A 26,391-nucleotide genomic window follows, 5' to 3' on the forward strand; every position below is an offset into this window, starting at 1 on the left:
TATCATACACACTTCACAGGACACATTTTAAAGAAAGTATTATTTTAAATATTATTGCTTCTTTGATTATTTTTTCAAATATCACTCCCTTCTCTACTCACTTGCCCCTTCCAAAAAAAAAAAAAAAAACAAACCCTTCTGGGAACTTAGTAAACTTAGTAAGAGCTGTAGATTTGGTAAATTTTCCTAGTTGCTTAAGGCATAGCTCAAACAGTAAGAAAAATTAAGGGCAAACTTTATTCATTAGTTCTTTGAGAAAAAATAAGATAATGCACCAGAGAAAATTATAATAAGTAAAAGGCACATGGAAAAGACTGTGTCTCAAATTAAATGGATAGAAGGCTGCTCTTGTCCCTGTTTACTCATTTCAAAGAAGTCTGACTCATACTTCTTCAGACAAAGTTGTTTTCTTTTTTAAAAATCTTATTCTGGCCAGCAACTGCCATTGAGTAGACTTGGAAGAAAACCCCCGGGGGGGAAATAATACATGTGGCAAGTGCTCTTTGCACCTGTGTAAACAAACGCTGCCCTCTGCAGGCACACATCTTCATTTTTTAGCTCCTGCCAGTCAAGAACCTTCTTTCTTATAGGGTTCAGAGGTTAAAAAAAAAGAAAAGAAAAACCCAGATTTTAGGATATGATACTATGAGGTGCGTGCGTGTGTGTGTGTGTGTGTGTGTGTGTGTGTGTGTGTGTGTGAACAGAAAGAAAACTGGGCTGGGAGATGGGAGGTTTGTTGGGGGACAGTGGGAACAGCCAGGGGAACTGTCTGCCGCCTGGCAAAGAACTTAGCATCACGGTCTTAAGAGTTGGTTCTCAATATATACACTCAGGAACTTCAGCAGAAGCAGCGTTTTGGCAGCTTCGTTAGAAGTACACATTCTTCCACTCAGTCCCAAACCTTCTGGATCAGAAACACCAGCTGGCCCACCATGCTGTGTTTTAAATCCTTCTGGTGATTTTGGTACAGGTTAGAACAACTGCTTTGAGGGACACTGAAGATCTGCTCGGGTGAGTGGAGAAAAGGGCTAATCAAAAGGAAATGCAGTTAATGGCCTAACGAGAATGCTGAGTCTTTGTTTCTCAGATGTAATGATCACTCACGATCACAGCTGTGTCAGGCACCATGCCTGGTTTGGATGTGGTTGAAGACTTTCTTTCTTGCACCAGATTATAACTTTTTTTTTTTTTAAACATCAAGGGTTACTTACTTCAAAGGAATCCTGGGTATAAATAGTTCATTTCTGTTCTTTTCTCCACAAGATGAGAGTTTAGGTAGATTGCTAAGTTGGCTTTCTATTTTAAACTATTTTTTCTTAATTTAATTTGTAAAACCTTGCTGAAGGACTCGAGCTCAATTTTCCTACCTCAACATTTTGACTACCTACGGTAGTGCTGAATTCTTTTGATTTTGGACATCATATCTGGTAAGATTAACCACAGAATTTTTAAAGAGCTGCCAGGAAACTTGAGGTTTCGATGCAATTTGCATATTGCATAATTCGGCTTTTCACTCAATCCTTTGATATAGTTTCCTCTATCAGAGGAAAAAAAATTGTTGTTGTATCATTTGTTTTATTTATATTTGTGTGTGTGGTAATGAGGATTGAACCCCCAGGCATTCCGCCTTCAAGCTACACCCCCCCAGCCCAGTTTTATTTCTTATTTGGAAAGAGTCTCTCTGGGTTGATGGGAGTCTCACTACTTACTGAGGCTGTTCTCAAACTTGCAATCCTCCTGTCTCAGCCTCCCAAGTACTAAGATTACAAGCATGTGCCACCATGCCTGGCTCAGTTGAGTTTTTTTTTTTTTTTTAAAGTATGCCAACTTAATGAGATGTTTGCATTTTTTATGCATTACATCTGGAAAACATGCTCTTTTCTTCTTTTCCCTTTTTTATACCCTTTTCTGTTCTTCTCCACTCTCTCTTCTCCTCTTTTTACCTTTCGTCTTTTTTTGTGTATTTTTATAAAATATATTTTCTTTTTTATATACCAGTAAATCCAGTAAATGCTTTTGAATTCTTCTTCTTCTTCTTTTTTTTTTTTCCTTTGGTGGTATTGGGGGTGGAATCCAGAGGCTTTCTACCTCTGCGATATACTCCCTATTTTATACTTTATTTGGAAACAGGGTCTCACTAAGTCGCTGAGAGCCTCACTATGTAGCTGAGGCTGGCTTTGAACCTGCGCGATCCTCCTGTCTCAGTCTCCCAAGCGCGGGGATTACAGACATGCGCCACCACGCCTGGCTTTTTGAATTCTTTTAAAAAATACAAAATAGACTTCTTTGAAAAGAAAGTCAAAAATTTTGAAAGGATATAACCAAAAGGATTCCACCAACTGATGTTCTGTGCATAATGTATCTCTTTGACTCTCACTCTGATGTGTAACGTATAAAATTCAAATAAAAAAAGGAGGCGGATAAGGAGAATGAGAGTTGAGTTGAAAGTAGTCAATACATGTAGGAGAACCAGAAGAAATGTTCAGCATACCTGGAAATGGAAAGGATGATGCCTAGTCCCAGGATGTACCCTGAGGACCTTGAGTCTGGGGTAGAATATAATGGGATACTGACTTGTGGGCTGTGTTGTAGCTCTAATGTGAACAAGTCAGTGTGTTTCTGGATCAGTCACTTGCTGTATGATAGTATAGGTTATTTATGTCCTATTGTGGAGACTTGATTTTTACCCTGAAAATAAGATTCTAAATACTTAATTTTCATGGTTGTCATGGGGCTAAGATAAATCGTATATATAAAGAAGGCTCACTCTTAACAAAAAAGAAACCTTTACCTAGTACATGTTCATTATTTTCATTAAAATTTCTTAGTTTTCATTTTTGAAGATTATTCTGTTAAACACCAGAATTTATACATTCATATGATAAAGGATATTTTAGTTGATTCCAGGTTTTTTGTTAATATTATATACTGAGCATTCATGTATATACCTCTTTTGATGCACATATGCAAGATTTTACTAGAAAAAGTAATAGTAATCAGAATTGCTGGATATAAGGCTGTAAACATCTTTCCTTTTTCATCTTTGCCGGATTGTTTTCCAAGTGCTTGTACCTATGAATATTTTTGTTAGAAATATATAGTCTTTCCATTTGTTCCCTATTTTTGGTGGTAATTGTTGTTGGCAAACTATAAAATTTGTAGTTTTGGTAGGGAATAGTGGTGGTGTTTAATGTGGTTACATTTTGCATTTGCCTAATTGCTCATGACATAGAACATATATTAATATATTTATAGATCATTTTTCTTTTTTGAGAAATACTTGTCTAGATTTTTTTCAAATATTTCTATAGTATTTTTTATTTTATTTATTGACTTTTGGGAATCTTTGCTACTTTGAAATGTGATTGTTTTTCATTTTTCAATCATATGCATTGGAAATAAGTTTTCCCAGTTTGGGTTTGTAGTATAGGTACAGGAATTTGACCTTTGGAAAAAGAGTTCTTTTGAAGTAAAAGGTTTTTCATTTTAATAATTTTTATGGTTCGCATATTGTGTGTGCCTTAAGAAAGTCTTTACTCTTTAGAAAGCATAAAAAATTACCTCTGACTCTCTTCAAATGTTAAAGGGTTTCTTTTCACCTTTAAGACTAAATATCTTGAAAGTGTGTGTGTGTGTGTGTGTGTGTGTGTGTGTGTGTGTGTGTGTGTTAAGGAATGAGGTAGTAATCAATACAATGTTTTTTTCCAGCATGGATAACCAATTATACCATCACTGTTTAATTGATAACCTGTCACTTCCACACTGCCCTGCATGGTTACTGTTGAATATCAAATTTTCATATGAATATGGATCTGTGTCTGGGATCTTGATTTTGTGCCTCTAATCGATTTCTGTTCCAACTTTGAATTGTCATACTTGTGGCATATTTATAATTAACACTGATAGTTATAATTAATGTTGATTGATAGCACACATTGCTTACATCATACTTTTTCTGAATCATCTTGAATGTTTGCCCTTTGCTTTTCTAAATAACATTTCAATAACAAGCATTTTTAAGCACAGCGATGTTTCCAAACAACATGCTATATATGACAAATATATACATTTGTATTTTTCAGTTAAAAATAAATTTCAAAAATAAAAAAGCTACACACATATACACACATTTTATTTTTTAGAATTATATTGAATATGTAGAAGAATTCTGGAGGCAATATTCAGGTTTGTAATATTTTGTCTTTTGATCATCAAAGAATGTCTATTTATTAAGGTTTCAACTTACTAGTTAGTAATGTATTTCCAGGTTTATTTGTTGGTATTTATTTGGAGTCTGAGCATCTTTTAGTGAGTGCTAATATGCATTCCAGAATACCTAGTCCAACATCCTGATGAAAGTAGAATATTTTTACATACAGTTTTAGTTTTAACTATGTATCACCATATTGTTTGTTTCTTCTGCCAACTTGTATATGTATTCTTATAAAATTACATATGTATTTATTTTGTAGGTGGAAAAATGTTAATCAGTGAAAGAGCTGATTTTTGGTCAGGAGGAATTGCACGAAGTAGATCTGAAGGAAATTTAGTTGACATGGAACCTCCCAGACTCTCACAAAATTGCAATATCACAGGTACAGTGTTATATGACTATTGTAATATTTCTATGTAAGTAAATCAATCCATCATCAGTAATTACTGAAGTCTACCTCCAAAAGTGGTACAGAAGATGAAAAGAATTACAAAATCTCCATGTTATCATATAAATAGTTACACTATCATAACATAAAAGATATGTTAAAAAAGCACAGCTAACAAATTATGATACATATTATAAAGAGGCGAGAATCACTAACAAATGGGTGGTATATGCAATAAATATAATGAATTTGAGGGGTAAATAGATCTTTGGGGTTTGGAATGGCCTAAGAATCTTCATGGAACAGAAAACAATTGAATTGATCCTCAGAGAAAAAATAATGTGTTTTAAGAGTGTTAGAGGTAACTGGACTGGAGACAACTATGGAAACAAAAAAAATAATACTATTATTTTCTAATTTTTAATATTCAAAAAGGTATGACATTTTTTGTGAGCATTTTTTTCCTCCTGTAGAACCGCTGATAATTTGGTTACCCACTTCGGCTTATTTTTCTTTTCACTTATATATGTATTTATTTATTTCATGTTTTATTGATGTGCTATAGCCTCATATCATAATGTAATTCACAGTGATAGTAACATATATGCACATATCACTTGGTGAGCTTTCCCTGGTCCCTGCCCATTCATCTCCCTCCTCCATACATGATATTGAGATTGGCTTCGGTATTCTCACACATTAATTCTACCACCTTCCCCAACTTCCCCTTGGCCACCTGCCTCTCTCTGCTGGAGTTTCTCCTGACATTATCTAAAGTCCCTCTTGTATAAAACATTTAGCTTTATGCTACCACCACTAAAAGCAATGATCTTTTCTTTAATTACCTTGAATCAGTAATATAGTAAAATATAATAAAGACAGTGAGTAAAATAGATGAGATCAAACATATAAAACAGAGTAAATAGCTGATAGATCCATATTCAAGAAAGACCAGATAAAGTTTCAATAAAAAGATATTTTTGAAGTTTCAAAGAAAACTTGGCCTTTGACACAAAAGGAAAATATCACAGGAATGTTGAAGGGCAAATTCATACACTTTAGAAGGAATGGGAGAGTGAGAGAAATTCATGTTTTGTTTACAAATTCCTATTTTCTCAGTGAATTTTTCAAGAAAAATTCAAGGTGAGAATTAAAAGATCACAAGCTAATAATAAAAGGCATGCAGAAGTTGTCATAGAACCAGGGAAAATTCCAAGATTAGAATTTCAAGAAGCACTAAGAAAAGTTTTAAAGTTCATTTGATATTGGAATTTATATGTATGATATTATTTAGTGCTTTTTGATTGTCATTTATAATTGAATGTTTATTTTGTGTCATTTACTGAGCTAAATCCTCTATAGATAATACCAAATTTATTTTTATTACAACCCCCTGAATTAAGTATTATTATTTTAGAAAAAGAAAAAAATAAAGTCCCTCTCTTATCCCAATTACTCTCTAGCTTCTATTTTGTCTACAGCAGCACCAGTTTCACAAAGTCCCCAGCATACTCATTAATACTTTCAGATACACAGTCAAGTATGAGTCACTCCAACCATAAAAAGTTGACTTCAGTATTGTGGGATATATAGAAATTCTTCTACTAGACTTGTTAATATTTAAATGTGTTATTCACTTTCTGAAGTAACTGTTTTCATTTCTAGTAGTAAGACCGTTCTTTGTCACTGCAAGCTCTCACAAGCTCAACGAGTTCCTTTAGGCAGTAAATCCAATAGTAGTTTATTTTTCAGTGCTCTTTCACACACACACACACACACACACACACACACACACACACACACATTGCTATTGAAATTTATCAACAGAAAAGTATCAGCAACTATTCTAAGAAATTAATGATGACTACTTAATTTAATTGACTGTTTTTCAAAAATTATTTTAGCTACTCATAGCTATATTAGATATTTCTCACAAATTGAATGTTTTCTGGAAATAAAAATCATTAAGTTTATGTTCCAGATATGATTAAATCAACTATTCGATGTTTATAAAAGTCAGATAACTGACTGGCTCCAGTTTGTTCTGAGGTTTGCTTTTGAGAAAATAAAACCTAAGATAAGGCATAAGTGAAAGCTAGTCTAGGTTACTTTCAAGGAGATGTGTTAAATGTAGTGTCACCTAAAGTGTTCAGCATTTATTTGTTCAGTTTACGTACCATGATGTCTCAAGACACACATAAAGACACACACACGTATATCCACTCTAGGTGTGTGTATGTATATATGTATATCTATACTACAGTATATGCCTATACTCAAAATAACCCAGTGGAAATTTCCCTTTCCTTATTACATGCAAATTTGATCAAACTTTATGTTAATTATATAATAGCTAGTACACTGGAGATTTTAAAAAAGCAAAATGAGAGGCACGTTTGAATTTTTAAGGTATGGGAAAAAGTAATCTTGGTGTATCTCAGATTGCTACCTCACTTTTGTTTTGCTTTATTTCTGTCTGAATAACAAGAACGGCAAGACCCGGGTTGGCCAGATGTTTTCGCTCTTCATGATAACAGTACTTCCAAAGCTACGAACCCTTTCTGGAATAAACTGTCTGCTTCCAACCCCTTTTTGGATGACATAACTCAGTTAAGAAATAACCAGAAGAGAGATAACCCTTCCATCTTAAAGGAAGATCCTTTTCTTTTTTCAAGAGAAATAGAAACTGGAAATTCTTTTGATTCCTCTGGTGATGAACTTGATGTGCATCAGTGTCTCAGACAGTCTTTCTCAAGAAAATCAGGAAGATCCAAAAGTGTTTCAGAACTTCTGGACATTTTAGATGACGCAGCCCATGCTCCGCAGAATCTAAGTCGCCCTGACCAGATCCTCGCCCAAGACTTAGAATGGCTTCAAAATGACCGAGAGGCTTATAAAATGGCTTGGTTAAGTCAGCGCCAGCTGGCCCGCTCCTGCCTGGATTTGAATGCCATTAATCAGAGCCCTGGGTGGGCCCAAACACAAGTTGCAGAGACCATCACAGTTTGCAAACTAAATCACCAAGGAGGGTCAGTGCAGTTACCTGACTCGGATATCACGGTGCATGTGCCACAAGGTCATGTTGCTCAGGGAGAATTCCAAGAAGTGTCTTTACAGGCTTTTCTGGATCCTCCACAAATTCTTAATCATGACCTCTCATGCACTGTAAGCCCTCTGTTGAAAATCATGTTAAGCAACCTTAATACAATGGAAGCGATTCTGTTGGAAATGAAAATCGGGGCTGAAGTGAGAAAGGACCCTTTCAGCCAAGTCATGACAGAGATGGTGTGTTTACACAGTCTGGAAAAAGAGGGCCCTTTCAAAGTCCTGAACAATTGCTATGTTTATAAAGACACCATCCAAGTCAAGCTCATCAACTTGAGCCAGGTGATGTATCTAGTGATTGCCGCACAAGCAAAAGCTGTTCAGTCACCAGCAGCCACTGTTTGGGATTATATCCACAAAACCACCTCCATTGGAATTTATGGCCCCAAATACATCCATCCCAGTTTCACTGCCGTTCTCACCGTGTGTGGACACAGCTACATGCCAGGAAAGCTTACCATCTCTGATATTAAGAAGGGTGGGAAAAACACATCTCCAGTGGTATTTCAGCTGTGGGGCAGGCATTCATTTTTACTTGACAAGCCGCAGGACTTAAGTATTTCTGTTTTTTCCTGTGATCCTGATTTTGAAGTAAAGGTAGAAGGAAAAAGGAAAAAAGTTAAACAAAAGCAGTTGGAAGCTGGTGAAGTAGTTCACCAACAGGTCTTCTTTTCTTTGGTTGATCCCAAAGAGATGCACTTGTTTGTCTTCCGTGTTCAGATCGAGCCTCCTAATGGTGGACCAGTTGCCCAGTTCTTTATCACATCACCTGACCCAGCTCCAAACCTAAAAAGGCTCTCAAATCTGCCAGGTTATTTGCAAAAGGAGAACGAAGTCAGGTCTCCTCCTTTATTACCGACACTGTTTGTTAAATATCCTACATTCCAAGATAAAAAATTAAACTTTACCAACTATGGGGTAACCCTGAAGACAGTGCTGAGACAGAGCAAGACTGCTTACTTACTCGAGTATTTCAAAGGGGATACAATAGCTCTTCTTGGAGAAGGTAAGGTAAAAGCTATCGGGCAGGCCAAAGTGAAAGAATGGTACGTGGGCATTCTCAGAGGTAAGATTGGACTTGTGCACTGCAGAAATGTTAAGGTGATCTCCAAAGAACAAGTCCTGTCTATGTCTGATCATAACTTCACGACCAGAAATCTTCTTGAACAAATTGCCCTGCCTTTTAAAAATTTGACTTATATATATTCAGTTGTATTGTCATTGGTGTCAGAAAAAGTTTATGACTGGAATGTCTTAGCCAATGTCCTGGGTTACTCCCGTCTGGCACTGGAAGATTTCGATCAAATGCAGGCAGACAAAGAATCAGAAAGGGTTTCTTTTGTTGTGAAGAAGTTAAAGGAAGATTGCCATGGAGACAGAAATACACGGAAGTTTCTTTATGAACTTATTGTGGTGAGTATTGCTTAATCATAATAATGTACCACAAAATGTATTAATATGACCGTATTTATTTTATTTTTGTTTTTTGGTTTGGGGTGGTATCAGGGATTGAACCCGGAGGCATTCTACCTCCAAGCCACATCCCTACCCCTATTTTTTATTCTTTATTTTGAAACAAGGTCTCACTAAGTTGTGGAGGGCCTTACTAAGTAGCTGAGGCTGGCCTCAAACCTGCGCTCCTTCTGTCTCAGCCTCCCAAGTGCTGGGATTACAAGTGTTGCACCACCACGCCTGGCAATATGACAGTATTTATAAACAAATACCATAGAAGAAAAATTAAAAGAAAACAGCAGCCTCCAATAAATTGAAACCACTTTATAGCAAATCTAGAACTTCTCCTGTGAGATCAAATAATTGAATTTGTAGAACTGAGATTCAACTGTGATTTCTCAGAAAATAGGCCCCTGAGGATCATATTTCAAAGGGAGATTAAAGTTTCTGTTTATGCTGGGCCTAAAACTTAGGAGACATTTTCTGTTCATCTCTCAAATATTTAGACATCTCTCAAGATATCAGAGAAGCTTCATAACATGAAAGTAAATAAGAGCAAGCTTAAACAAAACTAGCTTGGCCATTTGCTAGAGGCCTACATTTTACTGCTTTTTTTTTTTCCTTTTTGGCAAACAAATTATTGATGTCTTTTACTTTATCAATTTATTCTTTTTCCTCTCTACAGAATATACTACATCCCTAGCAGTGACATTGCTAATTCCCTTCTTAATCCTTATGTTTTAAGAAGATTCTCAGGGTCAACTTTTTGCACTATAGGATTCATCCCAATGGATGGCTTAGTGGACAGTTACAAAGAATTACTTTGTCTTTAAAGTAGAAATTTAGTATTTTATATAAATAAAAATATCAAACCATATTTCTAAAAGTAATTAAAATATATTATATTAATAATAATAATAATAATAATAATAATAATAATGTCTTCTTAAAGTTTTAACTTGGTCATTCATTTGTACTTGATGTATTACTAGATGCAGGTCTAAGTGCCATTAAATATTGAGGAGATACTAAATGCTTTTATTTGAACAGACAAGTATAGATAGATATACTCATATTTTATAAAATGAACTCAAGGCAAAATTTCAACATGTAGACTTATTTGAAGCATAGATGGTAAGTGAAAAAGCTTAGATGCCTGAATTAGGAAAGAAGGGTTTTATTTTTAATAAGTTCTGCTTTATATTTAACATGGTCACATTAGTACTGAAGAAGACAGTTGTTAACATTTATAGACATCAATATCTTTGTTCAAAGTTTAAATGTCTTATATTTCATGCCATATAATTGTTTCTGAGAAGTTTTAAAATTTTTTGGAAGGGGCTTGGAAGTTAAACCAAGGCCTTTTTCATGATAATCATGAGCTCTAGTACTAAGCTACACTTTAAACTCCAGTTCTGGGAAATTTTAAACAATATTCTGGTGGAAAATAGAATAATGTTTATTATTACCATTGTGCTCGCTCTTTAGATATATCCCACAGCTAATCTTTTGATAAGGCAATTATTGTTACCATCATTATTATCATACTGGGAACTGAATCCAGGGAATTCTACCTCCAAGCAACACTCCCAGCCTTATTTTACTTTTTATTTTGAAACAGGGTCTCACTAAGTGGCTGAGAGTCTGGCTAGGTTGCTGAGGATAGGCTTAAATCTTCAATCCTCTAGTTTTCAGCCTATTAAGGAATGAGATTGCAGGCATGCACCACATGCCTGGCTAAGGAATTGCTTATTTTAAGTAAATAATCAACCCTGGATTGGTAAATTAAGGACTACTGGAACCTCAGAGTATATTTAGATGTGTCTAATTCACCTCCTTCCCATTTACAATAAAAGATATTAAGACACATATTGTATAAGTGGTTTACACAGGATCCTATAATTAGTCACTGATTTCATCTTAAATCTCCGCATCCCCCCTAATTCTGATTTAATTATGTCTGCTATAGTTTGCTTGTTGAATTTATTTAACAGTGAATCAGCAACTTGAGATTTAGAAAATTCATTTACATGTTTGGTGAAGAAAAAAGGATTCTAATTTCTAGAATATGTAATGAAAATTTGAACGGAAAAAAAGTCAAAGTGGGCTGCTTGTAATTATGACATGTAATTGCTGCCACAGGCTCTGCTGAAGATGGACTGCCAAGGGCTGGTAACACATCTTATCCAAGAAGCTGTTATTCTGACTTCAGCTGTCAAGCTTGGAAAAGGCTGGAGGGAACTCGCTGAAAAGTTAGTACGGCTCACGAAGCAACAAATAGAGGCATACGAAATTCCTCACCGTGGAAAAGCTGGAGACCTGGCTGTCGAGGTGAGATTTTTGTATGTCCAATTCAATAGTGAAAAGTTGCACACCAAGTAAAGAAAATGCAATCTAGGCTGTGCCACATTTATGGATAAGTCAGAGGAATGCCAAAAAAGATCTACTGACTGAACTCACCACCCCCATAATCCACTAAAACTATCTGAAATATACACTAGTGACTCTTTAAAGGGGTATTGAACCCAGAGTCTCACCCATGATAGACAAGCATTCTACCACTGAAATATATCCCGAGCCCTTTTCATTTCCTATTCTGAGACACTCTTAAGATTTATCAAGAGCCTTTAAGATATTTTGATTCTCTCCTATTCATATGAATGTATAAATATGAATTAACTTCATATCAATGTGACCTTTGGTCAAATGAATTGATCAACTTTGGTCAGTAAAAGGGGCTAGGAAAACTTAAAATATAAAGCAGGTTAATGTCGAAGAAAGGTGAGGCATGGAAAAAGGTATAATATAGGTGTCTATAAGCCTCAGACATTGACTAAGTCATCTGCCATAGACAATGTTTGATGTTAAGAAGCATCAGGAGAGTGGGTGATGTGGGGTCACTATTACTGAGGAATACAGAAATCTAAGTCTTCCATTATCTCTTTCACAATTTTGCATATAGTAAGAACCATAGGTACCAAATCAGAATGACCACATTTAGTAGAAAATAAATATTTAATGTAAAATTACTTTTTAACCAATATTAAAACAAATATATGCTATCAGGTATATGTTAGGTACGTTTTCTAGATTACCATACAGCAATGTGAATCATTTTTATTTAATTAAATGAAAATAATCCAGTGATGAAAACATATAAAATGTTCTGTATCTTTCTAAAAAGAATGTAGTCATGGTAGAACATAACCTGTAATCCCAGTACTTGGGAAACTGAGGCAGGAGGATCACGGGTTGGAGAGCAGTGACCTGTAACTTAGCAAGACTGTTTCACAATCAAAAATAAAAAGGGCTGGAATGTAGTTCAGAGGTTGAACCCCCATAGGTTAAAATCTCAGTACCCCCCACCCACCAAGTATAAACACTTTCAAGATATTTAAGTTTAGGAAAATATTCTCTCTCTTATTAGATGATGACTTGGTATAGACAAAAGCTATAGTCTCTCCGTTTTAATAACACACACATAGAGCTGGGTATGGACATTTTGAGAAACTTTTCTTCTGTGAGGCAACTATTCCAGCTGGAAAATCAGGTCAAGCAACCTTCCCATGAAAAGCAAAGAGTCAAACGAAGTCAGTTGAATCCCAGCAGCTGCAGGAAATGTCAGAAAGCCAAATTCTGAGTGCCTAGAGCCCGATCTCCAGCAAGGACTCCTTAAAAGTAGAAGCTTTAGCCAGGAGCAGCTGGAAACTGAGGACTTACTTATCCTTCGTAGACTACATTTATCTCTGTGACCTTGAAAGTCCATTGGAACTTGTAAATGAGCACACACTAGCATTCGTTGCAGTGCAGAGTGGACACAAGTATTTACTAAATGCGTCAAAAGATCAGAAGCCATTAAGAAGGAGAATAAAACAGTAGTAGGAGGAATGTGCTCTTCTGACACCTTTCATTTAACTGATTAAAAAGTTGTCTAACTAAAAGTATAACTTGTTTTCTTAAAGAAAAGAGTTTTTTTTTTTAAATTGAGCTATCAGTTATTTTATTCTGCAAGGCTCCTTAAGCATCTGGTTCTCTCTAATTACGTTTATAGTTTGTCTTCCCTCAAATCTTGATAGAGGCCAAAGAACAGCCCATTTCTCCATTATTTACTTTTGCATAATCCAAATCCTAGATGACTAAGTCTATGCCTGAGGCTGATAAATGCTCAGACGCATGGAGGAAAGCCCCTAGATGTTTTTCTAGGGGCTACAGTTCAGTTTATTGTAACGAATACAAACAATCATCACTTTGGTACATGTTATAAAATACTTAGAAATATCTATGGTATGTTGACACAATGCCATTACAAATAGCCTATAGTAATTTATACCTGTTAGGGCACTTGAACTAAAGGGTAAATGTATGCTGATTTCTATCCCCCTAAACAAAATTAAGTTGTACAACTTGTTCTCTTTAGAAGATGTTGATTCTAACGTCTGACCAATTGACAATTTAAGTAGTTGATTTCAAAACACACTGGTATTATTTCTGAGTGGGGGGTGCAGAGAGGGCAGCTGGCATCAGGGCAGGGAGAAAACCAACATTATGGTTTTTTTGTCCCTCTTATTCCCGTTATCTCCCTTCCTCAGAGAGTGCATGTCCCCAAAATTGTTCTCCATGTGTGCCGAAGCTTATGCGTGGACTCTTTCATTCATTTTATCTTCTTTTTAACTTTTCCTTTTTCCCTTTGCTTTATTTTTATTGTACTTGTAGGGCAGTTATGTGAACACTTATCTATACCAGGAATGGCTGGGGGCATATTACAAAAAATGGATTACTTAATAACAACAAAGCTTTCAAGAAACCTTATAGGACAAACACAAATGTTACTAAGAGGCAGAGATGTTGGATAACTTACTTAAATGTTCAAATTCAGTTCAAGGTCATATCCTTCAACCATACTGCGTACTGCTCCAAATCCAATATGGTGTCCACGTCCCAGAACCAGGAGGTACAGGCAGGGCTGGGAGTTTAAGCTTTCCCATTGCATTTTTTTCTGTTCTCTTTTCAACCCACGTTATGTTGATTTCAGATGTTTCCTGAACATCTTCATCAAACTCAAGCTGATTAAAGCATGAGGAATATTTATAGTGTGTCTTTACAATTTCTCTTGAATATTTTGATCATTTCTTATTCTTTTCTATAGGAGAAGAATAAGCTTATCTCTGGACATTTCTGTGAATATCACTTTTAAAATTAACCATTTCCCCAAATTAAACTTCAGAAATGTTACTCAATATAATGTCTAATGACATTATATTTCCTGCATAAAAGCAAAACTGAAGAGAGCTTGCATAAAAGCAAAACTTAGAATCTGACTTATAAACAAAATACATTTTCTAAAGCACTTCTGTATAAAAGTATACTTTACTATACAAATATATAACTATTACTAAAGTTTTTCTGCAAAAGCTAGCTCAAATTCATTGAAGTTTTTCTGGATATACCAAGAGATTTAATTTAAAAATATAGGAGTAAAATGTTTTTTTTTAAAAAAACTAGTCATTTTGTTAAAGTTGAATTTTATAAGGGTATGTGCTGGTGATTTCAGGGTCAAAAATTCATATTCCTGAATTAGGCGATCTTCACTTAGCCTTCTTGGGATTATTATTATAGATAACAATAATTTCCATGAAACTCTTTTCTGTGGCTCCCTGCCAAACAATGAATATTATACTCATTCTGTTTCATTCATCAAGAACCATTATGCACTAAAGACACTAAAGGTTCACTTCTCATTTTATTTATTTATTTATTTTTAATTTATGTTAGCCCATGGCTTCTCCCCAGTGCAGGCACCAGCAGGCTTTTGGAGGGTGATTTATCTGAGTGCCCCAATAGGCCACCCTGTTCATGAAAGTCCAAGGAAGCTAGAATTCCAATAGCAATCCATTTTCCATCTAAAAAACTAGTCACCTATAGACAATTATAATCAGTAAGATATATTTTAAATCTTTCTATAGTTAGCATTTAATCAGTGTAGATCTAATTCTCTTTCAAATCTTCTAGTGTTTTTTTTTTTTTTTCTTGGTGGTACTGGGGGTGGAACTCAGGAGTTTTTCTACCTCCAAGCTATCCTCCCAGACCTATTTTATACTTTATTTGGAAACAGGGTCTCACTAAGTTGCTGAGAGCCTCACTAAGTAGTTGCAGCTGGCTTCGAACCTTTGCGATCCTCCTGTCTCAGCCTCCCAAGCTCTGGGATTACAAGCATGCCACATATTCTAGAAGCAGTCCTTGTTCCTTATCATTTTCTGACCCACAGCTGGAGTATTTAAAGCACATTATTCTAAGTATAGATTGAAGATGGGAAGTAGGCAATCTTCAAAATTTTATTTATTTATATATTTATTTACTTAATTACTTATTTATAGTACTGGGGATTGAACCCAGGGGGCACTCTACCTCTGAGCTATACACCAGCCATATTTTATTTTTCATTTTGAAACAGAGTCTCACTAAGTTGTTGAGGTTGTCCTCAAACCTGTGATCCTTCTGTGACAGCCTCCTAAGTACTGGGATTACAGACATATAACATGGTGCTTGGAAATATTATTTATTTTTTATAATTGATTCAGAATAAAATATTCCAGATAGAATTCTTCCTACCTGCTTACTATCTGTTTTTGTATTCTTGTCCTTAGTGTTGTATGCACCCATGTACCAGTGGTTTAGGAACTACAAAAAACACAGACAAAATGAAATGCATTTTCTTTTCTCTAGAAAGCCAAGTTAATGTTGACCTGGGAATTGGGATAAATTGTTAGTATTTAAATTTTATAATATTTTTTTAATTATGTGATTGGATGAAAACAGTAATAGTTGTGATGTGTTGAATATTTTCTGGGTGTCAGTTAAATATTATGAAGTTTTTTATATATAATAGTTTCTCGTTTATTTCCACAAACTTTCTAGCGAAGACATACCATTCGGAATTTACACATACACAAAGTAATTGTAAGTGCATTTATACAGTTTATCCAGAGTGGCATGGTCATTAAATGACAGAAGATTTAAATCCAGTTTGTCTCGTACCCAGTTCCACTGCTGTGCTAGGTTCATGATAGACACTTTCAGTAGTAATTAATTTTTAAAAGATTAGAATTTTCAGACAACATATTCTAGTCCCAAAGAATGAGTAGTGTGTGAATGACTAGAGAGAAGTGGACTTCGGGGCTTCTGAACACCACTAAGTACTGGAGACACTTAAGAGAAGATGTAGGCCAGAGAAAAGATTTCTCCTCAATAATTATTGTAACATGTGATCTGGGTATATGTTGGAATCCATGGAGGAAAATTTTGATGACTTCTGTGTCATGGAAGTCAAGTTTCTTGGCCTGTTTTCATATGCCAATATTCAACCATTTATTAGCCCTAGGACCTTGGACAAGTTATTTTACTTTTCTAGAATTTTTTTTTTTTTGGTAAAATAAGGTAAATAATATTATCTTACTTATCAGATATTGAATGTTTGGCGGATCAAATGAGATAGCATATGTGAAATATTTGTGTCAATTGTTTATATATTATTATCACTAAATACATAATAACTATGATTTTGATGAAGAGAAAGAGGTGAATTTGGCAACTCTATGACATTGAGTGATTTTGGAAAAGAGAATAAAATAATTTTTTATTTATACTTTTATTTATACGTACTTTTCTAGTAATATGATTGAGAGAATATAGGTAAGGAAAAAGTCATCAATGATTTGAAAGATTTCTTCAGAGTAACTGACAGAATATTAATGCAGGGGAAAGAATGAGGAAACATTCTTGATTGATTAGCTTTTCCTTATGGGCTAAACATTTTATCTTTCTTGGAAAATATCTCTTGCAAAAGACAAAGAGAAGGAATATCCTTGAACTATTATGGTTTTTGGCTTATATGAAAACTCCTAGGTTCTGTTCACAGAAATTGTGAGTTACCCATTTGTGAACCTGGACCTGGCTCACTTTAACCTTGGTACTTAAGTCTTTCATTCACTGTTCTTTTGCTTTAAGAAATATATTTAAAATTTATTAAAAAAGGGATAAGTATTATATGGAATTTATCGATCAGTGATAAAGTGTACAATAATTTCTCAAACCTATATTATTCAAACTAGAGATTTGGCATAGTGATATTATTTGTATTATCATAATCTACTTTGTATAATTCTATATTTGTTGCTGTAATCTTCAATTTCAAAATGATACTTCACTTTTTGACACAAAGGAAAGAAAAAAAAAACAATGAGATTCTTAGGGAAACACATTATATTCTCTTGAATTTTTACTTGATTCTATGTCATATATCTCATTAAAACAATAAAAACAAAACAGAAATGATAACCTTGTTAGGTTAAATATAAAGATATTTTTTAAATGGAATTAGATGTGATTTTGATTTTAAGTTATCTTCATATAGGTCTATTATTAGGGCACATAAACAGAAAGAACTTAAAAAATCAAAATTGAGCTAATTAAAAAGACCAACATCAACATTTTTTTTTTTTTTTTTGGTGGTACTGGGGTTCCTGGAAGCCCTCTACCTCCGGGCTACACTCTCAGACCTATTTTATACATTTTTTTAAAAATTTGGAAACAGGGTCTCTTAATCCAGAGGGTCTGGCTTCGAACCTGCACGATCCTCCTGTCTCCACCTCCCAAGCGCAGGGATTACAAGCGTGCACCACCACGCCCAGCCAACATCAACATTTTTTAATTGCCTAGTAATGAAATTAATTTGTGGCAATTTTTAGTGAAATGGTGCTGGATTTATACCTAGGCTACTTGGATTCATTTTTGTCTGCATATTTGACTGTGGTTTTGTTACTTCATGTCAAAGTCAATCACAATTACTATTAGTTGAGAACCTAGTGTGTGGCAAGATTTTTGCATCTGTTAATTTGCATACCTAGCAATGTTTTTATGGCATTGGGTACACTTTTCTCCCATTTGACAGAAGAGTAAAGCAAATGCACAGAAAATTGTATAGCTTTCTGAAGATCCGAGAGCTGGTGAGTGAAATGTCTAAATACAAAACCCAGATGTATGCCTCTAAATCTAGAGCTCCTGCCACTGTCTGTCCCTTGTGTACTTCAATGTTTGCATTGGAAAGTTGGGTTGGAGAAGCTCAGTTTCCTTAAACCTTGATCTCTAGATGTCTCTAATCTGTATGTTTGTGGAGGTGGTAGTGAGGAGCTCTTCTTGCTAGGTGTTGGTAAGAACGGCTTAACCAGCCGTTTTTCTCTGATATTAAACTGTTTTGAGCAGATGGACTAGCTGTATTCAGACTCTTGTAAGATAATCTTTTGTGAAATTTTAACTAAGCACAGTCTCCTTTCTGAGGAAAGAAGGCCCTGCTGATAAATACTCACCAATTACAGGTAATATAAGGCCTGCCTAGATATTGTAAATAATGTACTGAAGACAGAACACAGGTAATAATTATCAAGAAGGAAAACTTGCCTTAATACTTCTTCAGCTAATCATACTTAAAATGCTAGAATTTTATGAGGAAAGTAGGTGGATTATTAATCTTCTAATGTGGTAAAATGTAATTATCCCAAGGTAGTTAAAATCAATTATATTCTTTATGCCATTCATATTTTTATGAGCTAAGAAAAGACATAGAATGCTCTGCTCAGATCTGAATTGCTTTTATTCACGTTGCATTTTACCATCTCATGCATCATCTAATGAGTTTTATTAGCTTCCAGGAATAAGCACTCTAAATCTGGAAAATTTTATTGTCTGTCTCTGTTCCTATTTCATTCCTTTTGGTATTCTATGTGTTACCTTTACATTATTCCTTCTTCTCTTCTTTTGTCCTCTAATACTGAGAATATAAACCAATGGCAAGACATAGTCTTTCTTCACAAAGGCTGAGATTTTGGAAAATTGCTCAACTGGAAAGATTAGATATTTCCTGATCCTGCTCTTTATATAAAGAGGTCACAGCACATCGATGAGAAATTAATAGCTCCCTGCTTCTCAATTCATGGTCATTCTACCTTTGAGCTATACCCCAAATATATATATATATATATATATATATTTTTTTTTTTTTTTTTTTAAAGAGTCTCGCTAAATTGCTGAGGCTGGCCTTGAATCTGATCTTCCTGTCTCAGTCTCCTAAGTACTGGAATTACAAATGTGCACCATCATGCCCTGCTAACTCTGTGGGTTTTATTAATTGTTGCATTGTAGTCATACATCTTAATTGGGTACAAAATGATAGAGGCATACATGCACACATTTAACCCTTCCCCAATTCCCACACCATTCCCTCCCCCCACCCTCCTCCTCATGTTTGGCTTAGTGATTGACTTTGATATGCTTATTAATGTATGTCATGTACATATGAGAATTTTCCTCTTTTTCCCTCCCATACCTCTCATTTAGGTCCCCTTATTTGCTCATCTATGCTTTCTTCTTTCTTCTGCCTTCTATTCAAGGGTGAACCTGTAATTCTATGAGATTAACATTTAAAAAAAATCTACTGGACATAGGAATGCAACCTTTGTATCAAATATTTGTGATATAGATGAGAAGGCCTGAGAAAATTTGTTTGTGGTTAAGAATAGAACAGAAAGAAACTTGCAGGAGCGTACTTCCTTTGATTTGTTGAAGCACAGGTAGAGTTTCTGCATATCTTTTCTTAATCATTAAACAAGAACAGAAGAACTATTTTTGAAACACCAAGTAGATATAACATAAACCCAGAAGAGATCTTGGCAGTTTCCAACTCATTTCCAGCATTCAGAAGACTTAGGTCAACCTGGAAAGGAAATTATTTATTCTATCCATCCTTTAAACGTTTCTAGACATGATGACTTTCCTTTCTTTGCAATTTATTACAAAATGTTGAATCCTTCATGACCTTATTAGATATATATTTGGAAAGAATTTTAGAGTAGTTAATTAACATATACAAGTTACCATTTATGTTTTGCCTTTGAAAATATATGTTTACTTCAGTAGAAAACTAGAATAAAATAAGAAATGCTGAAGTAATAAAAGTGTATGTTTTTATGGACTTGAGTCTAAATGTCATTTATCTATTTTTTAAAGGTCAAAAAAACTGGCTAGAGAGAAAGTTGGATTTTTATCAGGCTTCATAAAGATAATTCTCAACATAAAAAAGTTATATTTACCATACCTGACAGATATTTGCTTATTAAGAGAAAACATAATTCCTAAACTTTAATTGTTCTTATCAGTGTATCAAGCATATAACTATTGACATATTACTTTCTTCCTTCTCAATTTCTCTTGATATTTGTTCCTTGAATTACCTCCCCCAACTTCATAATGATTTTAACTTCTGTGCTTAGATTTCTGTCTAAAGGAAGTTAACCTTTCTTCTTGACTGTTTCATGTAAGTTACCTCTTTAGTTCTCAAGAATTCTGAATGTTCTGTCAAAGTTAGGATTCAAACAAAATCTCTTTTCATTTATTACTTTTTATAGATTTTTTCTTTTTAAAATACTTCTAATTCCTGCTGATTCTTCTTCTAGTTCTATATTTTTTCCTTTAGCACTCAAATTCCAGACTTGAAGTATTTATTCTATGGCTTTCATTTCCTTGGCATCTGCTCACACATGCAGCATGGTGTTCCCTGTGCTTTTTGAACTGCCTTCTCCACAGGTACCAAAGGCCTGCCAGTTGTCCAGATCCTGACTTTTCTAGGCTTTTATTTATATATCCACATAACTTGATGCTATAGGTAGTGAGGGAGATGACAGAAAAGGGCTGTCCTCTGGGGCATGGTGGTAAATGTTTATAAACCAGCTCTTGAAGGTGGGAAAGTCTTAATTACTCTATGGGTTTTTGCTAATTCCCATGGTGTAAATACTCCTAAAATAGATAATTTGGCTCTACCCATGTGCTGTCACATGAAGTTGGGAGAATATATGAATAATAAGCTATGAGATGCTCGTGTGAGCCAGATCTAGCAAGCCAGTCAATATCATCTTTGGGATGCCATTAGTTTCTGGCTTTTTTTTTTTCCCCAGGAAAGACCTGGCTTTGTTTTCTGTCTTGATGATTCCAGCTTCTCACTCTCCTTTTATTTTATTATTTACTTTATCCACTAACTGTGTCTTACTTTATCCACTAACTGCAGACTTAGGGAGGTTCACATATTTTATCCCTTTATTCTCTTCCTTTCCAAAGTCCTCTGCTTTTGTGCTTGTCTCCATCACTATAGTCAAGTGATGGTAAAACTTGACTGCTCTCTGGAAATCATCCCCCATGTCAATATTTATTCAGATACCTCCTTCATTATCTCACATTCAGTAGGGCTAAAACTAGGCTCTGATAGATAAGTAGTCTCCTCCAAAATATACCCACATTTCCCCATATTCTATTAATAAGAATGAAATGCAAACTGCATGCTGAAACTTCATAAAGTGTCTTCATAAGGTCATAAAACTTTGTAATTGTTACCCATATCCCTATTTTATCGATCTGAAAAGTTTAGAGCTTGGGAAACCTGATTCGTTTACAAAAATTAAGTCATTTAAAATGTAGTAGAACTCACATATAAGCACAAGACTCTGACAACAAAACTTTCCTTTGGAACATGCTACTTCTTAGTTAAGGCAATGATCTTTTCCCCCCTTTCACATTGATTTAAAAACTGCAAGTAAGTTTTTAGTTTTTTGTAGCTGTTCTTGATTACCAAGTCATGTCTACTCACCCAGTGGCCAGTGTTTATGCAAGTTTCTACTTCTCTTCTATGCTATAAACTTTTAAAAGGAAGAACCATGCTGCAGTCATCATTTTATTCCTTAGTCTAACAAATTTTCTTGTGTTGCTAGGTACTCAATCTTGATTTAGTAAGTACAATAATTAATGAGCAATTATGTATTTTAAGTGTGTGTGTGTGTGTGTGTGTGTGTGTGTGTGTGTGTGTGTTACTAAGGATTGAACCCAGGGCCTTCTAACTTTGAGTTACACCCCCAGCCCTATTTTATTTTTGTATGTTGAAACAGGATCTCACCAAGTTGGAGAAGGCCTCACTAAATTGCCAAGGGTGGCCTTGATTCTGTAATTCTTCTGTCTCAGCTTCCCAACTACTGGGATTACAAGCATGTGCAATCATGCACAGCTGTGTTTTGAGTATTTTCACTGTATTTGTATGACCATAGTATTTTTTTATCATCCCTTTTGAGAGCCACCAATGATTATATATATAGCAGATCAAATTTTACCCTGAAGAAATATTCAAGTTCATTTTGCTGCAATGAGAAAGAAAAATCAGATGCAAAATATGCTTGTATTTTAGTACAAATCATGAAGTTTATCAGTGCCCTACTCTTTTCATTCCAAATCTATTAAACCCATTTCTAGCCAAATTATTATTGCCTCCATGGGATCTCAAATGACTTTAGGGCAGTATCACTCCTTGCATTTCTACCTAATTTGGTGGATGTCTCGGAAGTCTTTTTACAAATTCAAAAGTCTTACTTAGGGTCCAGCACTCAGCAATCTATCCGAATTTCTCTTAATTGCAAGAGCTGAGATCAGTACAAATTGGCGAACTCGAGAGGTTATGTAGCCCTCTGACTAAGTGTGTGAGTAGAAGCATCATAGGATCTCTCCTGAATCTAATTTGTGTATCACCTGGGTGTATTTTCTGTCCCCAGCATCACTGAGAAGCTGCTTTGTGATTGACTGTGCCTCAGGGCTTTTCTATACATAGCAACTCATGGAGCTGCAGCTAGGTGTATAATCCAGAGCTTTTCTACCTAGGAAAGTCTGTGGAGCCATGTTGTCTGCTTCTGGCTACAGAGGTGTTCTGAATTTGCAGAGCAGTGAACAACCCCCAAAACCTATCTGCAATTCTTAAGAGATATCTGTTTTCTGTGATATTTTATCTAATCTCCTATACTGTTTCCTTGTTACTGAAATGTTCTCAGCTTCCACTTGTCATAAATATTTCCAAATGTGTCTCACTGGGCCCAATAACAAAGGATTTAGAAGTGTCTTAGAAGGCACTCTGTAATCCCAGGATCTTGGTTCACTGACAACCTAGGGAGGCCCTTTGTAATTCAGTGAGACCCTGTTTCAAAATAAAAAATAAAAAAAATAGGGCTGGGAGTGTAGCTCAGAGGTAGAACGCTCTTGGGTTCCATCCCTAATACTGCAAAAAAGAAAGATGGCATTAACTGTAAATACCATTATTTTTAGCAATACATGGCAAATTGAAAATTATTGTACCAGGTAGTTGAACATCAGGGGTTTAAAATGAGTACAATGTAAGAATATAGGTTGCAGATCTTTTACAGACAGGACAAACCCACTGCAGAAAAATCTATTTGTTTAGTGCTTCTGTACATCTGAGCAGTAACAGCCCAGACTGAGTCTGACAAAAAGTTTTAATGAATCTGTCACAATTCATCTTCCATTGCTAAACTGGTAGTGATGACCTGCACTTTGGGAGGTTTGATTTCAATGTAAATCTTAAGAAAAATAGATTAGAGTACAACCCATCTACAGCCTATCAATGGAAATACAATTCTTTATAAATATGGAAATGGTAAAACTTCTATTTAAAAATCAGATGATTTTTGTTGCTTTATAATATACCTTAATATAATTTTGATAATTATCTTTTATTTTCTTCCTTGCAGAAATAAGCTTTGTCAAGAGAGGTGAGATGAATGTTCATGATACCCCAGGAATGTCAATTTGGACAAATAGCTTCAAATTACTCTTTGAGCTATTTGTGTGGATTAAATCAAAGCATAATGGAACCTCTTATCTAGGTCTTCTTTTCACTTCAGTTGTAGACTTTACAGTGATACTGGAGGACAAAAATTATCCTAAGTCCCTACTTCATGTGATGTTACTGATAATGGACACTTTAAGAGGGCAATTCTGCATTATATTTAGCTTAGATTCTGTGTTCCTACATTTTGCAAACAATAGAATCACAACTGAATTAGTTTAGCAATCCCAAATAAGTAGTGAGTGATAAAATATATATTCCAATTACAAGTGCATGGTTCATTTGTCATTTTCCTGGCAAAAGTAATTTTAAGCTGTGTGTATATATGTGTTCCTGTGGGTATCCTTCCATTTGTCTTATTTGAACAGCCTTTGTCTCTGTTCTCTCTGAGCCTGGTCGCCTTGGTTACCATTACATACGCACTTGTATGTGAAGTTATCCTTTGACGTACATTTATTTCTATGGAAACAATGACGTTGTTGGTATGGGTAGGTGCTTAGGGAAAACAAAGTAAGGAAGTGTTGAATTTTGATCTTTTATTTGGTCATAAAATGTATCATTAAAGTTATTTTTTAATTAAAGGACTAGGTTTTTGCTTTCATCTTGACTGGTCATTAAGATACCTCTTTTCTTGTCTATAGATGTGCTTGAATAAAATGAATTAAAACTGTAAAATACACTTAATAATTCCTTATTTTAGTATACAGTGTTACAAAATTCACTACAGATTTATATAATAAAATAATCATTACTATAACCTTTAAAGTCAGAGAGTAAAAATTTTATCTTATAAACATCTGTTATCAAAAATTACATAAGAAATATTATATTCACATCAAGTCAATGTGCAACAGATAATGGGTCAAGAAAAAGAAACAAAGGCTATGCTTACCATTATTTTAAAATCTTTTATTTTAGAAACAGAGATATAACAAGGAACTCGTAGTTAATAAAGCCTCTTTTCTATGGCATCAAATAAGTCTTTGTATAACTGGAATTCCATTTTTAAGTCAAGACTTTTTAAACCTTTTAAAAACTTTTTTTTCCTTTATAGATGATGTGGAAACCTGCCTATGATTTCCTCTATACTTGGAGTGCTCACTACGGAAATAGTTACAGAGATGTGTTACAAGACCTTCAATCAGCTTTGGACAAGATGAAAAACCCTGTGACTAAACAGTGGAGAGACTTAACTGGAGCTTTACTACTAGTAAATTCTTTGGAGGTTTTGAGAGAAACTGCATTCTCTACCTCTGAGGAAGTATAGAAGTAAAAGGACTGTATGTGTACCGGCTTGTGTGTGTTTGTAAGTGTAATATTTTCCCAGGAAAATATTTTCTTCATGTTTGAAAACTACTTTTTACCTGGTGAAAGTAAATTCTCATTATACCCAAGATTGGAGTTTATCATGTCTTTCTGTGTCTGTTTCAAAGGTAAACATTAGGCGACTTTGCTGCTGAGAAAGGGAAGAAAAGCCCTTCTCTATTTTTCAAAGTTATTTTTAATTTTGTTAAATTAAAACAAATGACTGTTAGAATAATTCTATCACACAGATCCTGGACACAATGGGGGCTCTTGACGGGGCAACTGGAGTTTCCTGGGAGAATGGGAGTGAGACTCTCCTGGCCAGTCCTGGGCCGCACTCCTTCCATGTCAGACATATTCAATTCCTCAGTGGAGTTTGCCAGAACTGCTCCCAGTTTTCACATAGAGAAACCAAGGACTGAAGAGCCCTCCCAAGGCTAGTGTAAAGTTGGTTTTCTGCTTCAAAACCTGGTTTTGTTTTAAAAAAAAAATGTAATGCTACATAGCAGAATAGTAAATTGAATAAATAAATTTAATTGTGTACTAAAGCTTACAGGGAAATGGTAGTGATTTCATTTAAATTAAAGCTTACTCTTCTTTTGCTTCATCTCTCAAAAGACTGCCAGAAGGAAAATGTGACTTATCATAACAAATCTGTTGTCTGCATCTGTGTGTTTTCACCAGTTTCCTTCAGCATCTGGGGACCTATCTAATCCTGCCCAACTTTGACTTTTTCTGCAGGATTGTATGCAAAGTAGTTCTTAAGCTTTCAGGGATGTTTAATAACAAGAACCACCCCAAACCTAATTTATCACTGTTGCATATTGCAGTTTTAACAGCTCTAAATACTGATGTCTTTGTGTTGTATGCTAACAAAAACACTTGTGTTTGTGTGCATGCATGTCCATTCCAGAGTGGTTTACAAAGCTCTTCGAAAACAAAGATAATATAAGAAGTTGAGCTAGTATAAATATGCTCATGATTGGCAGAATTCACAGAAAGATGGTCTGTGCTTGCTCATATGTTCCATCTACTGGGGATTTGCCAATGTTTACATGGTTGGACAGTCATTCATTACTGTTAATCATTTGACAGAATGTGTACCTGTTCTGTGACAGGCACATAGGTGCCTGAGGTTAATACTCAGGAGAAAACTTGACCCTTGGCTTCAGCGCTGGTACATGATAAAGGCAGACAACAAAAAAT

General features: G+C 35.0%; 1 protein-coding gene across 1 annotated transcript; it reads left to right on the forward strand.

Moving 5' to 3' along the window:
• Positions 1 to 4,480: 4,480 nt before the first annotated feature.
• MACC1 (MET transcriptional regulator MACC1) lies at positions 4,481 to 25,147 on the forward strand (the record flags this gene model as incomplete). Its single annotated transcript, XM_080701690.1, has 4 exons — positions 4,481 to 4,595; positions 7,090 to 9,119; positions 11,301 to 11,489; positions 24,935 to 25,147. The coding sequence occupies 4 exons, from the start codon at positions 4,481 to 4,483 to the stop codon at positions 25,145 to 25,147; spliced, it is 2,547 nt and encodes an 848-aa protein (XP_080557816.1).
• Between the last annotated feature and the right edge of the window lie 1,244 nt (positions 25,148 to 26,391).

The sequence above is a fragment of the Muscardinus avellanarius genome (genome assembly GCF_963383645.1).
Source record: "Muscardinus avellanarius genome assembly, chromosome: 9".
NCBI lineage: Eukaryota > Metazoa > Chordata > Mammalia > Rodentia > Gliridae > Muscardinus > Muscardinus avellanarius.